Source organism: Sabethes cyaneus, chromosome 3, assembly GCF_943734655.1.
Source record: "Sabethes cyaneus chromosome 3, idSabCyanKW18_F2, whole genome shotgun sequence".
NCBI lineage: Eukaryota > Metazoa > Arthropoda > Insecta > Diptera > Culicidae > Sabethes > Sabethes cyaneus.
The window spans coordinates 242,570,524-242,593,091 of NC_071355.1; the positions used below are offsets into that span (position 1 = coordinate 242,570,524).

The 22,568-nt window shown below is 41.5% G+C and overlaps 2 protein-coding genes across 2 annotated transcripts in view; one reads left to right on the plus strand and one right to left on the minus strand.

Moving 5' to 3' along the window:
* The first annotated feature begins 178 nt into the window (after positions 1 to 178).
* Positions 179 to 1,524, plus strand: LOC128742600 (chromobox protein homolog 3-like). The gene is made up of 3 exons (XM_053839012.1): positions 179 to 334; positions 405 to 451; positions 515 to 1,524. The coding sequence occupies exon 3, from the start codon at positions 522 to 524 to the stop codon at positions 1,155 to 1,157; it is 636 nt and encodes a 211-aa protein (XP_053694987.1). The 5' UTR covers positions 179 to 334; positions 405 to 451; positions 515 to 521; the 3' UTR covers positions 1,158 to 1,524.
* Positions 1,525 to 1,827: 303 nt separating this feature from the next.
* LOC128739158 (excitatory amino acid transporter 3) overlaps positions 1,828 to 22,568 on the minus strand; it is a 52,538-nt gene continuing 31,797 nt past the window's right edge. The window contains exons 2-10 of the mRNA XM_053834579.1: positions 13,920 to 14,146; positions 13,563 to 13,820; positions 13,418 to 13,460; positions 13,280 to 13,319; positions 11,562 to 11,876; positions 11,195 to 11,489; positions 10,994 to 11,128; positions 10,831 to 10,933; positions 1,828 to 2,891 (exon numbers count right to left, since the gene is read on the minus strand). Coding sequence (XP_053690554.1) covers positions 2,832 to 2,891; positions 10,831 to 10,933; positions 10,994 to 11,128; positions 11,195 to 11,489; positions 11,562 to 11,876; positions 13,280 to 13,319; positions 13,418 to 13,460; positions 13,563 to 13,820; positions 13,920 to 14,119 — 1,449 coding nt within the window. The 5' untranslated portion in view covers positions 14,120 to 14,146 and the 3' untranslated portion in view covers positions 1,828 to 2,831. The remainder of the gene's footprint in view (positions 2,892 to 10,830; positions 10,934 to 10,993; positions 11,129 to 11,194; positions 11,490 to 11,561; positions 11,877 to 13,279; positions 13,320 to 13,417; positions 13,461 to 13,562; positions 13,821 to 13,919; positions 14,147 to 22,568) is intronic.

Sequence of the window (22,568 nt, forward strand, 5' to 3'; positions counted from 1 at the left end):
TTGCACGTGCGACCGGTATTACGCCATTTTCAAAATGTGCTTGCGTGTTTGAGCTTTTGCACTGGTATAAAACCATTTGAATGCGCCTTCTCGTCTAAAACATCATTCTGGTCGAGAGGTCAACTGTCTGTCAGATTGTTCTATCCCGCGGAAGATTGCCGAAAATTGGAAGCCATCGCGCATTTTTCTGTTTGGCAAACGAGGTTGGTTTGCGGTGTTAAGTGCGAAATTTTGCAATAAATTGCAGTTTTCTACTGAGAAAAGTGTTTTAATTCCCGAACAAAGTCTGAATTGGAGTGCGAGACGGTGTTTTTAACTGGAAAACGTTCAGCTGGTAAGAGAAAATTGTACAAATATTTGGCGGTCTGGAATGTCGGCATTTTTTTTCCTTTTGCTTTTTGCAGACATTTGCTTGTGCATCTGCGTTTGCTTTGATTGCTGTATTTGTTTAGTGAGTGACGCGGTGGAAAGGACATTTTACAGAATTATTAATTAAATTGCATAATTAATTCAGAAAAAACATGGGCAAATCAAAGGATAACAACAAGGTATCGGATGAATCTAGCGAAGAGGAGGAGTATGTGGTGGAAAAAATCGTCGATCGTCGAGAGCGTAAGGGGAAGATTGAGTATCTGTTGAAGTGGAAGGGTTATGACTCGTCGGCCAACACTTGGGAACCGAAGGAAAATTTGGAGTGCCCTGACTTGATTAAAGCATTCGAGGATACTCGAACTGATGCCAAGAAGGATGTTAAGGAGAAGGAGAAGACAAAGGAAAAGAAGAAACCCAGTAGCTCAAAGCCATCTAGTGGCGGATCGAAGAAAAAGAACGATTCTGATGCGGAAAATGATGGTTCGGATGACGACGACAAGGACGACTCCGCTTCGACTAAATCAAACAAATCGAAGAGTGCAGCAGCCGATAATGATGCATCCGCCAGTGATGACGGTATGAACGGGTTCGAGAAAGGATACATTCCGGAGAAAATTCTAGGTGCCACCGAAGCCAACAGTGAGTTGCTGTTTTTGATCCAATGGAAGGACAAAGACAAGGCACAGCTGGTTTCGTCGAAGGAAGCACGCAAACACTGTCCACAACTGGTCATAGACTTCTACGAGGAACGTCTCATCTGGCAATCGGCTGACTCTGCAGAATAAGCCCCCGACTCATTCTACCCCGTTTACTCGCAGAAAACATTGAGCGGAAACGAAAGCTTTCCTGGCAAACTGTAAGTTAAGAATGTTTGTTTTAAGTACGCCAACAATTTAAAGATAAAACTCGGAAGCCCTGTGTATGTTTAAATAGTAAGGTTTTGTTTATTTCCACCACACTTGACCGCAAATGAATTGTACTGCTATATAAATAGTTCAGAAATCCAAATTCGATTCTTGTTTGACAACATCCAGCTTTACGTCAAAACGCTAAAACGTGGTAGGACAAAACAATTATACAATTATACATTTTCTCTAACTTTAGACGAAGATAATTATCAATAAATATAAAACAAAACAAAAAAAGATTTTGGCAAAATATAGTTTTAAAAAAAATATTTTGTTTTGTGTCGGTGAAAAAAGAATGTCCGATTAGGTTGTCGGTTTTGTTTACTATGCAAATAGCTTGTTTGCTTGATAGAAGATTGAGATTTGCTTAATCTTTTTCACGAGTTTGCGACGAAACGTGTCAGTAATAACACTAGAAACTTTAATGAGCTTGGAATGGCTCCCTCTTTTTCCCACCCTTCTTGGCTACGCGGTAGGAGAATGTGATAAATATGTCACCCAAACAAAAAGAACTTCGTTCAACATCAAACACATTTTATTTTCCTTTCACTGGTAAAATGTTCACTTACGTGAATTTCATTTCTTGGTACAATCGAATTCGGTTTTTTAGATGAAACATTTACGAATAACATTTTTTTTTCCTAAGTAAAACTTATGTTCATCATTCTTTTTGGAGCTAAAAACGCCCAACACAGAGAGTTAGTTCGTATATTATTTTCGTGGCTGCGCTAACGAATTAGGTTTATACTAAAAACAAAACTTCCTTGCTCTAACAATCTGATGGGTTAGTCTTCTTTCTGTGTTGGCCCTCTGAGCAAACTTCTACGATGGCAGTTTGCTTCTCTTACCTTCCCTAAACACTAAAACTGAAGCTGAACCGAAAATAAATGCGCGTTTGTATTGGATTGCTAAATAAGCCACGAAAAAAAACAAGAAAATAAAAAATGTACAAAACGTTAACTATTAAAATATATTTGTAAGTATTTTTAATTATACAGTTAATTAACACTGACGCTACGTTAGACTTAAGCTCGTACGAATTACGGATATTTTCCAGGGTTTGGAAAATTCTGTTTTCAAACACTTTTTTTATTTCGATTCTACGCTCAGGGATGAACACCACACAGCAAACGGACCCAATTCTGAAATATGAGAAAAAGCTACCGAATACCTTTTCCCATCCACTGATAGTGTACTCCGTACTCTACCTGTCCTGACTCCTGACATATTCTAATGACGCAATAAATGACACAGGTTAACACTGGAAGAGATGTCACTGTCCCCTTGGGGGAAAAAAGGGCAAAATATGAGCTGCATTTGCTTACAGCACCCTGGCCTACTAAGACGGTGATAACGAGAGTACATGTTGGTTGTTTGATGGTTACGCTCCGGAAAATAGCCACTAGGGAGATAGTTTCTTTCTTTCGTTTGAGCTCTTTGACATTTGCTGCATTCAACACAGGAAATCGGTTGTTGTTGTTTCTTTCATTTTTATTACTTCAGGAGGGATGAGCCACCCGCTTGGGGCTTGACACCGTACGGCGACCGAATTCACTCTTTCTCGTTGCAATCCTGCCGCAGTTCAACCAGTTCGTGCGGTTCGGCGTCACACTGGAATGAGTTAACATAATGAAATTTTAGTATGAAAAACTAAAAGAAAAATATTCAAAAACCTAATTTTAGTATCAAATGGTGGGGTAGAAGAAACGAAGTTATTAAGTGAGTGTTATATTTTCAGTAATTACGAATCAACCAACAAAGTTAAAACTTGAAACGGAAAATAGAACATTGGACTGGTGTGCCTGATGTTCACTTATTCCCCTGCTGCAGCTTGCTCTAATTAATAAAATTTCTATACATCGATTTAGTTTTGAGTAAAAAAGCTGGTATTTTCAAAGTCGTAAGATTGGTCAGTTGTGAAGCGAAATTGTCTGAATAATTCAGGCAAAAAGTTTCCTGAAAATCTGAAATTTCCTGAATCAAAGGCCAGTTTTCTATATAGGTATGTATGGTTCAATTTTCGTTAAATTTTCTTGTATATTTATAAAATCATCCGATTTTTGTATAACAAAGTTTTTGAAAAGGCAAACCTGTTTTTTGTGGTAAAGGAGCAAACAAAAAGTACTGAGGTACAGAAAAAATATGGTTCTAGATTTATTCGTTGTTGCTAAATACTCAAATCGCGTCTAAAATATCATATGTACATGCTTTACATAAATTTTACGTTCAACATAACGACAATCGGACGCAAAAACAGGCATGATTTAGTTAAAACGTTCCTGTTAGGAAAAAAATGGAGGTGGTAATCAGCCGCAAACTCCGAAAAAATCACACAAAAAAGAAATTTGCGGTATATTTTTTATGCAAATTAGTTGTTTAATTTAACTTAATTTAATTAAAACAGCTAATAAACACAAAAAGCATTTGTAGAATATTAGCATTCCTACTAATTTTAATTATTAAACACCATGGCAACAGCAACACATGGTAACGTGATTGTTACTACTTTTTCACTTATTTTTTTTGTAGGCACGAGATACAACACCTGATAGAATAGACCGTAATTGATTATTTTTATCTGCTGTGACCGTGGTCTTTAAATTCGATGAAAATATTATATTTCAATATTCTTCTTCTTTAGCAGCAGCCATCCCGGCGGCTCTTGCCGTATCAAGAATTCCTCTCCATTGTACTTGTCCCTGGGTTACTCGTCGCCAATTCGTTGCGCGTCTCGACACACGCAAGTCGGCTTCAACCTGGTCCAGCCATCTAGCACGTTGGGCCCCTCTAATCCTGGTGCCGGTGGGGTTCTTGAAGAGAACGGATTTCACTGCACAGTCGTCCGGCATCCTTGCGACGTGGCCGGCCCACCATAGTCTCCCCACTTTCGCCAGGTGTACGATGGGAATCTCTCCAAGCAGTGCATGTAGCTCTTTATTGTCGGCGGTGACCAGAGATCCCAAATATACGAACTCATCAACCACTTCCAGTTCATCACGATCAATAGTCACTGGCCGTTGCTGGCAAACGTTGCTTTCTCTGGAGCCTCTTCCTACTATATATTTGGTTTTCGACGCATTGCTTTGTAACCCCATCCTTCTAGCCTCCGTTTTTACTCTGGCGTAGATTGCCTCCGCCGTCCCAAGGTTTCTAGTAATGATGTCGAGGCGTCTGCGAAGGCTAGGAGTTGACTACTCTTGCTGAAGATCGTTACTCTCGTTTCGATGCCCACTCGCCCGATCAAACCTTCAATAGCGATATTGAATAACATACAGGACAGTCCATCCCCTTGCCGCAACCCTCTGCGCGATTCGAAAGGACTCGAGAGTGTTCCCGAAACGCGCACGTAGCACATCACTCGCTCCAGAGTAGCTTTGATCAGCCGCGTCAGTTTGTCCGGGAAACCGTACTCGTGCATTATCTACTATAGCTGTTCTCGTTCAACTGTATCGTATGCTGCTCTGAAATCCACGAAAATATGATGCGTGGGCACGTTGTACTCTCGACATTTCTGGAGCCCCCATAAAGCCCGCCTGATACTGTCCAAAATCTAGGAGAGCACCTTGTAGGCGGCATAGACCAACGTGATGCCGCCGTACAGCAATCTAGCCGATCGTCCTTCTTGTAGATGAGACAAACTTCCCCCTTTCATCCACTCCTCCGGTAGTTTCTCCTCCTCCCAAATTCTAGAAATTATCCGATGAAGTGCCGTTGCTAGCGGTTCTTGGCCATTTTTGCAAAGCTCTGCCGGGAGTCGGTCCTTTCCGGTGGCTCTATTATTCTTCAGCACATCGCACTCGTTTGTGATTTGATCCCCTCCCTCGTCCCTACACATGTCAGGGTTTGGTGTGTAGCCCTTACGAGTTCGGTTCACTTTCTCGTAAAACTTGCGCGTGTCATTAGCCCGGGATAGTTGTTCCAGCTCCTCACGATCCCTGTCCTCCTTCTGGCGCTTTTTCCTCCTCAGGATCGTGGTCAAATCACTCCGCGCTCGTCGATACTTGGCCAAATTCTCTCTCGTGGATATGCTTAGATAAATTTTCCAAGCTCTTTTCAATTATTCAATATTGTACCTATTGATTATGGACTAATACCTTATAACTTCAATAATGAAAATGGATGAACCGGGGCAGCTGGAAAACAGTTTTTGCTAAAAAACCCGCAAGCTGCTACATTAACTACTCCGAAACGCAGTAATAGTTTAGTGTGGAATAAAAATTATTACTCGCTTGAAAGAATTTTTTTAAATAGATACATTATTGTTTTGATAGCTATGTTTTTTGTTTGTTACATTTTACCGTCAGAAGATTGTTATTCATCATTTCCAACCATTATGCAATTCAATAATATGTTCAATAATAATTCAATAATAATTTCTCAATTGAGTCCTTTTAAACCATTTTCTAGTAATTCTTTACTTATTATGCATAACTTTTCAATAAATTTTTTTTGCCGGAGTTTTGTCGAAATACTGTTTCGCGGAAAGTACCACTTTACGGAAAAAACTTTTCGCGTAATGCACCATTTCGCTGGTGTGATCCTGATCCCCTCCTTACTCGCTGTCGCTCATTCGAACTCACGTAATAGACGTCAGTAGCCCTAGGACCTAGGTGATCGAAAGGTGGAAGCAACACGACGACGATCACCTGAATGGCGTGCAGGCGGGAGACCGTAAGAGCAGAGGAAATGACTTCACCGGTGTAGCAAACCACTTCTATCGATAAGCGAAGTTAAAGTAGTTATTCAGCGAATGAACAACAGTAAAGCAGCAGGAAAGGATGATATATGTACTCATGTAGTTCGCATTGGGTTAAAATTGGCTTCAATTATAGCTTGGTTCGATCAGCGATTCCCTCAGCTTGGGAAGGAACGGTTTTACAATTTCTTAAGCATTGCTTCACTAATCTTTCCTTACCTAGTTTTTCGCTCTTTCCACTTCACGCCTTGTCCCATTCTGTTTGGACATTATTAACACTTCACCTCATTAAAGGTCAAGGCAAAGTAGCTAGAGGGGGTGCCTAGGGGACCCGACCCTCTTCAGAAATCTGCAAGCACCCTCCAGAAATTTTCACCATTGAAATTTGAAAACCGGAAAAAAATTCAGTAGTTCCCTCCTATTTTTCTCGCACTAAACCTAACTAAATCTCAACAGCTTTGTAATTACGATAATACACTCCGAAATCTGACATGTGATAGAGAAGAGAAAGCGAATCCAATCAAAAACGAGCGCGAGGTGGTTTTAAAGTGGAAGCTGTTCTTCGATGAACACCTCAATGGCAAAATTATAAAAAGAGGCGGAACAGAACTTAACCTGGGACTCCCCGGCTGGGAGTGCCCATGGAAGGTAGCAATATCCCAGCACTTGATTTCCAAGAAGAAACGAAAAATCGAGTTGCTGAAGACCAATAAAGCCGCTGGTAAGGACAGTCTACCGGCAGAGCTTTATAACCTGTTAGTAGCAATTTAGTATGTTTTATTCATGTAGACACTGTTGTCAGATGGATCAATGTTAATAAATAAATAAATAAATAAATAAATAAATATGTCCAAGAAACGCTGGCAACGGCTCTACACTGAGTTATTTCAAAGATTTGGGAGGAGGAGAAACAACCGGATGAATGGATGGAAGGAGAGGCATAGCGTTGGTAAAGCCACCTATAAGGGACTCCCCCAGATCTTATTACACTGGCTAACACCGATTGCACATGGTTTCCTACACTGAGAAAACTTTTCGTATAGTTTCGTATAGTGTCCCACATATAGATTTTTGCAATGTGCCCTGTAAATGATCTTTATGTGCTAAACAGTTATCATTTATGTGCAAGCGATAAATTAGCACATACTGTTCATATGAGTATAATTTTTATCTCTATAATTGCACATACTATTCATACGCGTATGATTTTTATGTGTATTTCTTGGAGGATTATGTTTATATGCGGCTCATGATAATCATATGGAATTTCTTATGGAAATTTACTATTAGTTATGTGCAGAATATTTTGAGTGTTGGGAATTACCAGCCAGGCTTCATGGGGCTCGTACAACCAGGCACCATATTTTTATCATCCGACAGATTTTGCAGAAATGTCGGGAGTACAACGTGCCCACGGCATCACATCTTTATTGCTTTTAAAGCAGCATATGAGTCGATCGAGACCACCTATATGACATATAATGCACGAACACGGTTTTCCGCATAAACTAACGGGAGTGATCAAAGTTACATTGGATCGAATGTGTGTTTCGGCGCATCTTGGAGACATTCTTGAATCCCTTTGAGACGCAGCGAGGGTTGAAACAAGGTGAAAGTTTATCCTGCATGCTGTTCAACATCGCACTTGAGGTGGTGATCTGACGAGCGGGTATTATAAAGACAGGCACTATTTTTTACCAAGAGTAGCCACGAAGCTACGATCGCCGCCGTACGAAGCTGACAAAACCATTATTAGATCGGTAGTTCTTTACGGAGTCGCAGCCGGGACGCTGGTTACGGAGGACAAGCACGCCCTTATGAGGCCTCACTGTGGTCGAGTGGAAAGTGCTGTGAATCACAAGCTACAGGCACTGCTTGGAGAACACAATCGGAAGTACATCTGGGAAAAGTCGGTAGGCTACGATAGTCCACGAACGTGCTGGACAACAATGCACCGAGAATAGTTCTCTTCAACAACCCCACCGGCACCAGGAACAAGGGGACTTCTCGTTGAGTATGGCTCGACCAGGTCGAAAGTAATTTGCGACTTCTGAGACGTCCGGGAAATTGGCGATGAGTGGCCCAAGATCGAGTTGATTGGAGACGACTGCTTGAAACAGCACGAGCCACTTCGCTTGCTGACGACAATGACGACGATGGCGCTTATATAAGTTTTCATACAAAATGAATTTGTTTTTTCGAGGGTACCCCCAAGGCCCCTCCCAGGGAAATTTCCTAGCTACGTCATTGCTTATCATGGCCACGATGGATGGGATCCAGTGCTGTGTCGCAGGGATGGTTCGATCACTTTGACTCAATTTTGATTCATTTGACAGTAGCGTCCTAACCGAGCAAAACTTGACAAATTGATGTATGGGACATTTGTAGATAGTAACTAGATCTACAATTTTGCTGAATAAAGTGTTGCTGTATCTTTTATAGTTACGGTGCTACAATGCTAGTACCTCATTAGTAACTAAATGAACGTTCATTTAGTTACTAAAGAGGTACTAGCATTGTAGTGCCGTAACTACAAAAGTTACAGCAACACTTTGTTTAGCAAAATTGTAGATCTAATTACTATCTACAAATGTCCCATACATCAAATTGACAAATTTTGCTCGGCTGAGACGGTAGTGTCAAATGAATCAAAATTGAGTCAAAGTGATCGAACCATCCCTGGCTGTGTGAGAATTTCGGATGGATTGTCGGACCCATTCGAATTTCGCAGGGGACTTCTACAAGGAGCTGTTCTTCCGTACCGAAGTTGGTTGTGGTGTATACTATCATCTGCCATTATTATCTCAATTTTGGAAAAATATCATATTATGAGCGAATGAGACGTAAGGCCAATTAAGTAACGAGTGACAACTAAAATTTTGGAATTTTTTTCTCAAGCTGTCAAAAAAAGACAAAGATAGGGTATGTTGCTACTTCGTCGTAATTGCCTATTCCCGTCCTATCCAACACAAATTATTAAAAATATCAGCATTTTTGTGACACACAATGCAAAACTAGTTATTCCCTAATATTTCAGTTAGTTGTCTATCATACGCGATCAATCAAAGTGAGCTGAGATCTATTTAAATGCTTTTTATCATTAAAGAAGTCTTTAACCAGTCAAATTTCCTACGTTTTTCGTGCGACGAAGAAGACAATGTCGACTAATCGTTTTGATTTTCGTCATTCATAAATGAAAATAACTCACGCAAGGCATTGTCGTTATTCTACAGCCAAGAAAACTTGCCGGACCTGCAGAAATTTTGTAGAATAACATTTGTCAAGCCGTCCTACACAAATATATGCGCGTTAGCTTCGTAAACATTGTTGTGATTTTTGGTTCGGACGACGAAAAATTTTGATGGACGGATTTTAAAACGGTACGACGAATTTAAGAAATAAAGTCAGTTGCGTAATTTCAATAATATGCTTTAATAGTAGCTTTTCATGATTTCAAAGTTCACGGATCGGAAAGTAAGTGTGTTTTAGTCAAATCAGCACAAAAACTTTTGGAGTATTCATTAAATCCATCCAACAAATGATGAAAACTAGAATGACTTTACTTATTACGACGGGAATTAGAAAAAAACCCTACATGAAGAAGATCTGATCTACCGAAATTAATGATACATTATCCATAGTTGAAAAAAAATAGTGTACATTTGAAAACGGCCCGTAATCGGCTGTTCGGCGAAGCTTCCATTTCATGTCCGAACAGGAGCATTGTAGGGCCGTCATAACAACTTTGCGAATGCATCTCTTGATTCTACCAATCAACTGTTTGCAATTCGTGGCTCTTCAGCTATTTTTGTACACCAAGGAATTCAAAATCCCGAAGAAATCTTCGATTGGGCGCACTGAGACAGATTTGTCGGTCGTGGTTTTTGGGTAAAAATGGGATCGGATGGGTATTCAGGAACGATTGTATTTTGTGGCGTAATACGATGATGCTCTATACGGCCACGTATTGTCCATCTGCATGATGTTTTTGTAGAAACGGGATCAAAATTTTCTTCAAACATTCGTCTGGCACATCTTAATTGATAGCCAAACCAGAGGGCTTGTTTTTGAAGAAACGAGAAAGAGAACGATGTCCTTCTGCGTCCATAATTTTGGCTGGTCTTCAACTACCTTACTTGCGAATAGTTGTTGGACATCTAATGAAATGGTAAACAGTCGTAGCCGCAACATATTCGCTTTGTAAATATTGTACCGTATAGTTTTTGCCGAGATTTCTGTGGCAGTTCGTAGAAGTGTACAACGCGCTCCCGAAATGCTTCTTGTTTCGACGTCATTTTATGCAAAACAAGGCAAGCATAAACAAAACAAAAAATATTGACAAAAAGAGGAGAGAGAGCAACACATACATACTCTCATTTCTCTCTGAGCTCGTTTGTTGTTGAGTATAGGGGCCTCAAAAAAATTCCAAAATTTTAGTTGTCACCCGTTAAGTAGATAAGCTGTGCTATTTTAAACGGGGCTCGGAGCCATCCATAAAGATATTGCAAAATTTGTTGTACTTTCGACTAAAAACTTTTTCCATGTTTCGTCTATAAACCTAAATATTGCTGTATTAACACTGCAAAACAAAAACTTCTCGCAGATCACATTCCCTCTTTCGAGAAGAAATCAAACAAAAACTCACACTCGGGTTACTTTTGTTAATCAAAACAATCTTCTGTTGCATACCGGTTGCTAAGTCTAAGAAATCGAAACTGAACGGAACTCTAATGCGTATTCTGCAATGAATTTGTAAAATAAGTAAAAAAATAAGAACATTTCAATTGACTACTGCAGAAATTTTAGGCGACACCAAATGAGAAGTATTTTAAGGTACTTGGCCGTAGTACTTACCATGTTATTAGGGGTAGCGGCTAAATCATTTTTGGAGATTGCGTTCACCAGAATCGTTCCCAATGCATCACACATAACGTTGATAGTGGTACGGAATCGGTCACTGGAATAATTAAGTAGTTAGTAAGATAAATAAGTCGGGAAAAGCATAAAAAATACTAACAGTAACCAATCAACAGCAATGATGATCGTTACATCCTCTGCCGGTAGTCCAACGGTGTCCAACACCATCACCATGGTGATTAAACCGGCTTGTGGAATACCGGCGGCACCGATCGAAGCAGCCGTAGCAGTGACACTAGAAATAAGCAAAAACATATAAATTCGGTGAAGAAAATCTTTGAAAAAGTAGGCGAAATGTTACCTGACAGCAACTATGTGACCAAACGACAGAGGAATATTCCTCAGTTGTGCAATGAATAGGGCTGCAACGGCCTCGTATAGAGCAGTTCCGTCCATATTGATGGTTGCACCCACCGGAATCACGAATCTCGTTACACGTGGATCGATACCCATGTTATCGAGACACCGGATAGTGATTGGCATCGTCGCCGAGCTAGAACCGGTACCGAAAGCGGTAGCCAGAACCTGGCTCATTTTACCAATAAAAGGATACGCCAACTTTCGCGTAGATAAGAAGAAAATGAGCGAAATCGTTCCTGTAAGATCAAAATCCGTTAGATAAAATCTGTTAGCTAGATAAAAGATCGTTCGCTGAACTGAACACCCACCAAACCCATGCAGGAACAGTCCAAGCATCACGGTTATGAAGTACCACCCGAGCAGCCCGAGTACCTCGACGAACGATGCCATTTCCAGCAGCTTGGCGGCCACCAGGAAGAACACGCCGATCGGCGATATCCAGATGACCCACGAGGTGATGATCATCATCGCCTCGCTGAGCGTTTCGAACAGAGCCTGCAGCGGTTTGCCGGCTTCGCGCATCTTGCCGATGCACGCACCGAGCACCACGCTGAACATGACCATACCGAGCACGTTGGTGCCCTCGGTGAATTCGGATTTTATTTTGTACTCCGTCAACGGAACTGGAAGGAGATTTTGAGGGGAAAAATAAAACGTGGAACGGTCAATGGGTAACCGATTTAAATGTGGTGTATTTATTTTAATCGTGTAAAGAAGAAAACGATTGGCCAGCGTTTTCAAATGTAATCCTAAAAGTTATCAAAGTTCCCGAAAAATACTGGGTTAGGCTAGCGATTTGTACGTGAGACTGAAAAGCGAAATTTTTGTGCCAACTGGCAATGTCAACCCAGATATTTATGAAAGAAGAGACCGTGTTGTTTTAGCCTGCCTGCAACGTGCCTGTGGTTCCCCTAGGATAAAAATCCTCTAAACTCGTCGGAGCTGCGTTCAATTAAAATACATTGGGCAATCATTAAGCAAAGCTCAAGAAAACTCATATTATATAACCATATAGCCACCAAATTGACCATCAAATGGATTGAGCAGCGGTACAAAATCGGATAGATTTTATGTATTTTGAACTCATTGAATTTCAAAAATGTTTATTGGATACCTAACGAGGCAGCGTGGCAAAATATTTTTCAATCGATATTTTGCATCTGGTTGATACGAACATTTTTCCAGTGGATTAACGTTATTCACCCACAGCATAGGTCACCGTGCTTCAACAGGGGTATTATATTTCACTTCACCCACCAATTTAAAAAAATCATTTTGCGAAGCTTGCACTCGCCGGCTGTACTCCACTGCTGATACGTACCATAAACAATTGAATATTTCCTCAATCTATTACACCAGTTATTTTTGCCATTTAATCCACCAATCAGTACCCTCGCGGGTACTGTGACACTCGCCCCTCAAACTTTTGTTTGTAATTGGTTCCCGCGCACACCGGAATGCGTACACAGCTCAATGGCGGGTAGCTTATTCCGTTCGTAATTGTATGACCTGATTTCGACGTAATATCTGCTTCAATACATCACAGAAATCATGTGTACACCATTTAAGCCCAAACAGACGCATCAGGCATCAGATTGCAATTTAATTGCATCCCGCAGTGGCAGCAACAGCAGGAGCAGCCGGTAAAAAATTCCGGAGAGTCAATTGAATAGAAGAGGCTACATCGTTCATTCATGATACGTAGTGAGGGTTAGAAGAGTAAAATGCATCTTTTAAGGTCTAATGTACATCTGAAAGTGTATCACAAACCCAAAGTAAAACTTGCCATACTCAATCAAACTACCAAAAAAAGCAAATTAATTTTAAATAGTAAGAAAAATTCTCTCTAGGTGACTCAAATATGAGTGAAAAGGAGGTGTTATGTTAAATTTTTCTCTTATATAGTCAAAGAATACAACACCGAATAGGATCTTCGAGTTGCAAAACTATTTAAGCTGCGTTTTACACGATATCCCCCTGCGCTGACACGTGGAAGCCAACTAATAAAAGACACAAGCATATTTACCATTAGTTGCATTTGCCGGTGCGACTAGAACAGTACGAAACTGTAAAATGAGAGAGAGAGAGAAAAAAACAAATAAGTCCAGGTTTAATGAACTTTCAACATCGCAACCTAAAATGACTCACGAAATGGATGGCTCACCTGAAACATTGTCGCCTGTATAATGTTGGGTGGGAATAAATTTCTGGAAGGCAGTGAAAACTTTCAGTACTAAAAACAGACCTAACTTTACCAAAAACTGAAGCGAGCGGCATGTTTCACTTCGCTTGAACGCACGAAAACTTACCGAACTAAGTCTAGAAGCGTATCGACGGTCAGGACCTCTCGGGTGGCGGACCTGCCCTTCGTGCTGCCTGCATCGCGCCCGGAACCGGGCCTTATCGTAGTAACTAATATGATGCCTAATATCACGGCACAGATCGTGGTGGTGAAGTAGTAAATGATTGCCCGGAAGGCAATCTTTTTCGACATGCTGAGATCGAGCGATCCGATTGCGCTGGTAATGGACGACACCAGCAGCGGCACGATCAAACATTTAAGCATCCTACAATATAGAAACAGGGAAGGCAATCATGATTGATACGGTCGTTGTCTCGTTCGCAGTAATCATCAACCGTTACTGGCTGGATGCTTCGAGGCCTACCGCAAAAATAGATCTCCCGGGTATTGAATGTACATCACCTCGCGTTCCGTCCACGGTTCGGCGGAATTTTTCAGCAGCAGCCCGAACGCGGTGCCACCGAACACACCGATTACCGTGAGGAAGGTGAGCAAGTTTGATTTGAGAAAGCGCTTCCATCGTGAGGTCGGCCTGGAGCTGGACGTCACATACGAGTTGGACATAATACTGTCTGCGATGCAGGGAGGTTTCTGTAAGAAAGGAAAACGGAACAGTCATTACAGTGTTTGCATCTAATTATGAAAAAATGGTGATTTTTAGGGATGAATAATTTTTGTTTACACGATGTTAGGATAAGAACTTAGATTGAATATTTAACAATATTAAACTTTCTTTCAAAACGCCAAATTGATAAAAATTTGTCAGAAAATCATAATAATTTATAGGATTTACACATTTATTCTCTGAGCACAGGCGGGACAATGAAGGGGGTGCTAGGCGATGTCCAGGCTCCTCTGTAACAGCTTTAGCCTGCTCCCCCTAGAAAAAATCGCTTCAGTTTTTATGTTCTTTGGGAAAAACTATTAGCAATAACACATGAAAGTTATATTTAGTTGCATCACTGTGATAAGTCCCTATGCATTGATGTGCATTTAATTTTAATATACACTCAAATTGCTTTTTACGCGAAGGATACGTCCCGCGTAAATCAAAACCGCGTAAATTCCGAAAACCGCGTAAAAAAACGCGTAAATTCCGAAAACCGTGTAAATTTCGAAAACCGCGTAAAAACCGCCTAAATTCCAAAATTCGCGTAAAAACCAAAATTTCGCGTAAAAAAAACTTTGTGAATTTCGACACTACGCGAAAAATAGACGTTTTGAGCACATCCGCGTGAATTCCGAAAATCGCGTAAAAAAACCGCGTAAATTCCAAAAACCGCGTAAAAAACCGCGTAAATTCCGAAAACCGCGTAAAAAATCGCGTAAATTCCGAAAACCGCCTAAAAATAGTCGCGTAAAAAGCGACTTCAGTGTATAATGAACTATGTAAATGATAATTCACGTCTTGGTAGTATCATTCTCTTGATGAAAAATAATTTTTAAAAATAAATTTAAAGAAAAAACAAAAGACAAAACATTACATTAAATTACATTACCACATGGTAACCATGGTTACCGGGTTAAGAGAAGAGCTGTTTTTGTGGTATTTTTTTGGAAAATTGGTTATCACTTGTTTCATTAACAATTGCAATACAACGATCTGTTTTGGATCGCAAACTATCGGCGGGGTATGAGTTAATATGTTTAACGTTCATTAATATCGTTTTGATGCATGAAAAATTTGTTTGTTTACGTTGCAAAAGAATCGAAACAAATATGCTGCGAATATGAATTTCAATTAAAAAGTAATTTAATGAGTATTCCTTAAAGGAATTCTCCGCCAAAATTTTGAAGTTTGTTTGAGCAGCACGTTTGATCAATTTCACCCAGGTGATCAATTTGCCCCCGGATTACGGTTCTTCGTAATTTGCCAATTTTTCAATTCGTATTCAGTCACCGTTCATTAAACACATTGACACTTAATTTTTTTTAATAGCAGTCCTTTCAATATACGAAAGGGAACGATAGAAGGAAGCAATGAAACAAAGATGTTGATAGTATCTTCATGGCGAGACAGGACGTGACATGGAAATCCAGTAATGCTGTAAAAATGACATCTCCAGTAATGTTGTAAAAATTGCTATTCTGTTTGTTATAAAGTGATCAACTCATTTGAATATTTTATTCAACAATTTTACGATAAAAACTGCCTATAGCAGGATGCGAAAATAAAAAAACGAAACTGCAGAAAACCAGAGAAAACGAAATTCAAGAACATGGCATCGGAAGATTACGTGATTGTTTTAATCAGAAACATGGGTTTGGTAGAATTATTGTCGTTTTTGCGCTTCGGACACCAAAGTTAATAGTATTAACTTAATACTATTTCTCAAAATAAATGCGGATTTGTCAAATTCTATAAAGAATTAGATAACCAGCTTCTCAACGGCGATATAACAGAAGGAGACGCAACGGAAGCTAACCTAGGAGTGCCTACAAACGATAACAACGTGTCAGCTCCCGATCTCGAAGAGATCCGGCGAGGAATTAGTCTGCTAAAGAATAATAGAGCCGCCGGAAAGGACCAGGTCCCGGCAGGACTGTACAAAAATGACGAAGAACCACTAGCAACGGCACTTCACTGGATAATTTCTTGTATTTGGGAGGAGGAGAAACTACCGGAGAAGTGGATGGAAGATGTGGTTTGTCCCATCTCAAAAAGTGCGATCGCCTAGATTGCTGCAATTACCGCTGCATTACGTTGGTTAACGCCAAAATGCTCTCCCAGATTGCGTCGTTTATCCCCAATAGCAAGAGAATTCGTGGGGCAGTACCAGGCGGATTTTATGGGGGCCCATGCTACTACGGATCAAATTTTTACTGCTTCTCCTTCACTTTACTCCTTCAGAAATATTCGGTGTACAACGTGTTCATGCATCATATTTTCGTGGATTTCAAGGCAGCATACGATACAGTCGAGCGCGAACAGCTATGGCAGATAATGCACGAGAACGGTTTTCCGGATGATCGAAGCAACCCTGCAGCGAGTAATGTACTACGTACGGGTTTCGGGGGCAATCTCGAGTCCTTTCAAATCGCGCAGAGGGTTACGGGAAGGGGATGGACTGTCCTGTACGTTATTCAACATCGCTATTGTAGGTGTGACCCTGCGAGCGGGCATTGAAATGAGGGGAACAATCTTTAGCAAGAGTAATCAACACCTAGCCTACGCAGACGACTTCGAAATCATTAGTAGAAACCTTGGGATGGCGGAGACAACCTGCACCAGACTAAAAACGGAGGCCAGAAGGGATGCGTCGAAAAGCAAATATATGGTAGGAAGGTGCTTCAGGGAAAACAATGTTTGCCTCCCACGGACTGTGACTGTGGAAGTGGTTGATTAGTTCCTATATTTGGGTTCTCTGGTCACCGCCGACAATAATACGAGTAAACAAATTCAACACGTAGCGAAAGTTAGTATACTACGGTGAGTCGGCCACGTCGCAAGGAACCCCACCGGCACCAATAATTGAGGGATCCAACGTGCTAGATGGCTCGACCAGGTTGAAGCCGACTTGCGTGTGTCGAGACGCTCAATGAATAGGCGACGAGTAACCCAGGAGTAAAGAGGAGTTCTTCATGTGACAAGAGCGGCAAGGCTCACTGCTGGTAGAAGTAAGTAAGTAGTAATGTAATAAAACTGTTCGAGGAAGGTTTGATGATAGCCAAGGAGCCTGGATCGGAGGAAATTGAAAGCCAGAAGACGCAGGGACCACAAAAAGCGTGGTTAGAGCGGAACTCCAACCTCTCTGCCCCGGATATCACAAACAAGCTGGAGTGTCGTCTCAAATCGTACCTAAAGCTCAAAAACGACTGTCGATTTATAAGAAGGCAGTGACTTTATGACTAACTGGAACTGGAACCGTCAACCAGAGAATCTGTGTAAACGTGTGTCTGGAAAGTCATCTGCTGCCTTTCCTGAAACAACACGATCGTTCCGTGCTGTTTTGGTTGGTTTTGGCATCTTTTAGTTATACTGCCAACAGCCTGCAGATGGCACCCAAGAACCCACGACAGGAACTCGCCTAGCAGGCTAGAGATTCCCCCCTTCGAGATATTTTGGGCCATCAAGTGGAACCTGAATTGAAGATTCCAAAAAACTGTTGAAAGCGAGAAACAAACTGGTGTTCTGTAGCGAACAATGTCGATGAAGTATAAAACGAAAAAAAGTTCGATGTCACAAATCTAATTGTTGTTTATTGATATCTCCAGTGAGCGTCTAACTAGCATCTGCAGACTGAGAATACGCCCTAATTAGGCATATTGAATACGCACTTTCTGCTTCTAAACCATATAGATACTTTAAGATCATTTTCCCACTTCAAATGGCGCGTTTCCAGTGTCATTACAAAATATCAATGTTACGGAACCCGATGAAATCATGACCTAAATTCTACAGTCAGCCGTTAGCGGTAACAACTGGAGCGTTACATGTTTATTATCACAATCGATGTTTACTCGTGTCGAACATACTGCAATAATAGTTAGAACATAGGTATGATTAGATGAACTTGACACTCGGTGCTATTTTTTTCCGAGAAGCCTTCATAATCAATTTGTTATCATCTCCTGGGACTGGGAGCAGCGATTAGTCATTGCGCTCGTAAACCTTTCCTATACAAGTGAACTTACAAGCGAGAAGTTCAAGCAAAATGCAAAATCTCTGTAGGTACGTTGATAATGCCTGTCTACTGCGAATACGCGATCAAGTACCGGCACAAGCACCAAGTAGGTACTTACACCGTCCGACGTCGGAAATAAATAGAAGAACTAGCGGATTAACCCACCTACTGATTGTCTGTCAGTTTACTGCTCGTGCCATCACGGGGCACAATTGATTACCGCATTCGTGCGATTCGAGGAACTAAAGCAACTGGTAGGTAAACGGTGCAATAGTTTATGGTGTTGACTTCATCCTTTTATAGATTACGATGAAGGTGATGCAATACGCTTCTATTTTTAACAATGAGAGTTTAAATCAAAATCAGGTAAGCCAAATCTTCAAGTAGCTCAAGAAAAACGAGTTTGACAGTTGAATGTTAATCAGTGTTTAGATTTCTGAGCTCTCTCTCGCTCGGATCTCGCTAATTTATTTTACCGTATTAGGTGATTAAATCTAAGAGTACAGGATGTTATTACATTTAGGACCATAATTAGACCGTATCTAGGACTACCTGGTAAGTTCTTCAGCCAGACAAAAGCAGTAAATTTTCTGAGCGCCACTTTTTTCACGCTTCACATTGAGCTACTGGGACAAGCATCATTACAGGGTGTTGAAAATTCTACGTCCTTCATTCATCAAGCCGGCAGAAAAAACTTTCACCACTGCACATTCGCCACCAGCCTAGCATTGAAGCACCACGCTGATGAACTAAGTTTTATTTACCCTGAACGTTAGATTTTACTAGCGGAGATTTCACTACTTTACTTTCGGCTCAGACTTCATCCCCCCCCCCCCGCTTCCCTATGGATGCTGCGAGTTTCTTACTTCCTTTGGTCTTCCTTTAATCCTGGTAATGGCCCTTCCTAATGGGCTGTTTTATTATTTTGCATTTTGTTGTGATGACGAACTACGTTCGTTCGTTAGCATATTGGTGCTAGGGGGAGGAAATTAGAGTATTTTAAAAATATGATGAGTGGATACATTGTATGAAACTAGGTCAAGAGGAATCACGAAGCTATCGTCGACCTCTTCGCCAGCACACGAGCTGGGTAATGTTTGCCCGTCTGTTTATTCGTTGATTGTAACCATTTTACGGAAACGAGGCAACCGTTAACGTTGGAATAGGTTTGAGAACGGAAATTAAATTGATTTTCTACCCAATTCCCTAAGCTATGGAATTCATAACATAAGAAACAAATCACACTCTTTTCGGGAAATCATATCAATTACTGTGCTTCACTTCAGTGACACAGATCGTTACACATTTGCATTGGCGTTTTCCGGAATAAAATATTACCAACAGTATGTGTGCTCACTCAGCTGAGCTCAAATCCGTTACCATGGATGTCATACCTATTCAAGTTTTGCAATTTTTGGCACAGAAGCAGAGATTTTGATGCGTTTTTTCCGCCTACGGCGACATCATACAAAACACTTTCAAATACGCTTACTGACTCTGGGTGGGAGGATGGCTTATAATTTACACTTTACTTAGCTTCCTTGCACTTGATTTAGAAAACTAATTAGCACCCCAGGAAGTGGTAAATAAATTCTAACCTCCGCTAGTTTGTAAGTGTTCCGTTGCTTTCCGCATTTTTTTAATATTCTGTACCAAGTCAATATCGTTCAGATTTCTCAGGAACCTTCATCCATCCAAATAATAAACCAAACGATAACGTTCGTTGGTACGTTAAAGAGAGCAACTGGCATCGAATCAAACTTCCTTAACAAGTTTTTTTTTCTTCCAATCGTTGTTACCGCGGCGACCGAGTTATCCTGCTGCTCGGCGGAGATTGAATTGGAAATCAACACCGAACGAAGAACAGACACGGAACGGGAAGTCGCTTCTCGCCGAGTGTATTAATGATATCATAATTGACTTCATCTATTTCCTTCACGCGCCCGGAGCATGCCTGCTTTCAAGGACTATCGCGCAACGAGCTAAATTGCGTTTGAATTACTTTTCTTCTGATTCCTGATTTGAAACTGTGGTACGGTACGGGGTTGCATTGAAATACAGGAGCTCCGTCAGATAGTGAGTGGGTGGGCATGCAAAAGGGAATCGGAAAAAAGTCCAATCAAGACCGGCACTTTCACTATGGCAGTTGTTAAGAAAATTTCAATCCGATTTACTACACGCTGAATGACTAGGTCAAAATAAGCGAAATACACAACAATAATAATTGCCGATGCCACCGAGGGGCAGGGAGTGTGATTTTTCGCACTCCCCTAAAGAAAACTGGATCATTACCGCAGGGAAATGAATTGAACAGAAATAAGTGACCGTTTTAGAGATGAACTGACAAACAAGGATGAGTGAAAACTTAATGAACAAAACGATTTCTGATTGAATTTTAACCGAACTTCTTTTTTGTTTGACTTCAGTGAGATAGGCACCTATGCCGAATCGAAAATCTTTATCATTAGTGCGTAGAGCTTCCTCTATCTGCGGAGGTGTGATGTTATACTGTAGGTCTCCTTGTAGGAAATCAGTAGGCGCTGCGCTGGAAGGAAGTGAGAATTCAGATTTTCACTTGGTTCATTCATTCTTAGCGTTTCGTGTAAAAGTTGCTGATTTTTCGTGTCCATTGCATCTGAGCTCCCAGAAGTCGAACGAGACATTGGGTTGCAGAAGTTACAGTAAGGACCGCATATTAGTAGAACGTTAAAACATGACCGAGAAACGCTGGTAGTGGCTCTCACTGGGTTATTTCCAGAATTTGAGAGGAAGATAAGCTGCCGCAGGAATGGAAGAAAGGAGTGGTTTGTAGGAAATTATCAGGCGGACTTCATAGGGGCTTGTGCCATCCGAAAGACGGTAAAGACACGTTGGGAGTATAACGTGCCCCCGCATCACAGCTTTATTGACTCCCAAGCAGCGTACGATACAGTCGATCGAGACCAGCTCTACCAGATAATGCACGAACACGATGTGTTTCGTGTGCACGTCAAAGGGCATCCTCGAGTCGCTTCGAGGCACGGCGAAGGTTGAATCAAGGTGACGGACGGCTTATTCTGCTGCATGCTGTTTAACATCGCTTTTGAGGGCGTGATCTGACGAACGGGCATCGAGACGAGAGGCACGATTTTCAAATAGCGGAAGCCAGCTTATAGACTTCGCAGATGACTTTGATATCACAGAAATACATGAAAGCAAGTGGCTCAAAAGAGACAAACGCGCGGACCCTCCCTCGGGCGGCAATCGTTAACGGTGACAAACTAGAAGTGGTAGATGAATTCGTGTATTTGGGCTCGCTGGTGACCGCGCACAACAACACCAGTAAGGAGTTCCAGCGACACATTCAAGTGAGAAATTGGGCGTAGTTTGTCCTTCGAAAAATGCTACGATTAAGAAACATACGAAGCTGACAATGTAGATTACCCTTATTAGGCCGATAGTTCTGAGACACTGCTCAAGGGGGACATACGCACCATTGTCATGTTTGATCGAAAGATACTGGCGGAGTACAAACGGAAAGTAGAGAGTGGCAGAGACGTATTAACCACAAGCTACAGGCTCAACTTGGACAGATGTTCATTGTACATCTTACGAAAATCGGAAGGCTACGACGGGCTAGACAAGTCGTATGGATGCCGGACGACAATGCAACGAAAACTTACTTGATCCGTGTCCGCTGGTCTGGTAGAGTAAAAGGATGAAGGGCACTATTCTCACAGTCACCTCACCTCACCTCACTTCTCTCACGCGCCCTGTTCGCACAGTCACCCTCATCTCGCCTGACCGGTCCCATTTAATTTGCACAGATGTTTCGCCGACTTGCTATATCTGCCTCGGCACCACCATCGGGCATTGTCTGGCTATCACAAGGTATTGATGATAACAGATCACCATGGTCTAGCCACCATGGAACCACCATGAGGTTCCACAGCCTCTTATTCAGCAACTCCTATCTTGACCTCCTCGTGGTACCATCCGGGATACATTCCTTAGTGGAAATCGGACATCCGGTGGAAGCAAGGGTTGTATGCGGACAGAGAAGGGGGCACTCATGCCAAGGCTGAAGTGTAAACTCTCCTGCAGGACAGTTCACTTGACTTCCAGGAACCAAAGCAGAAGGTCCAAAGCCCCTAAAGGAAATGGTTGTAATAGCTGTTATCCATGGCTATTATGTAAAAACTTGAATGGATAAACCCGTAATCCAAGATGTGACGCGACCCGTGCCGAAGGATGAATGGTGGAGGGGGTTCTATGAATTCTCTCCCCGCAACGGAGCCTGTGGAGTACCAGGGCGCCCTCCACAGCAATTTGCCCTTGCTGCATCAAGCCGGTCACTGATGCAGTGGACGATTTCTTACCGTGCAAGCTCTCTCTGCCGGAAAACAAAG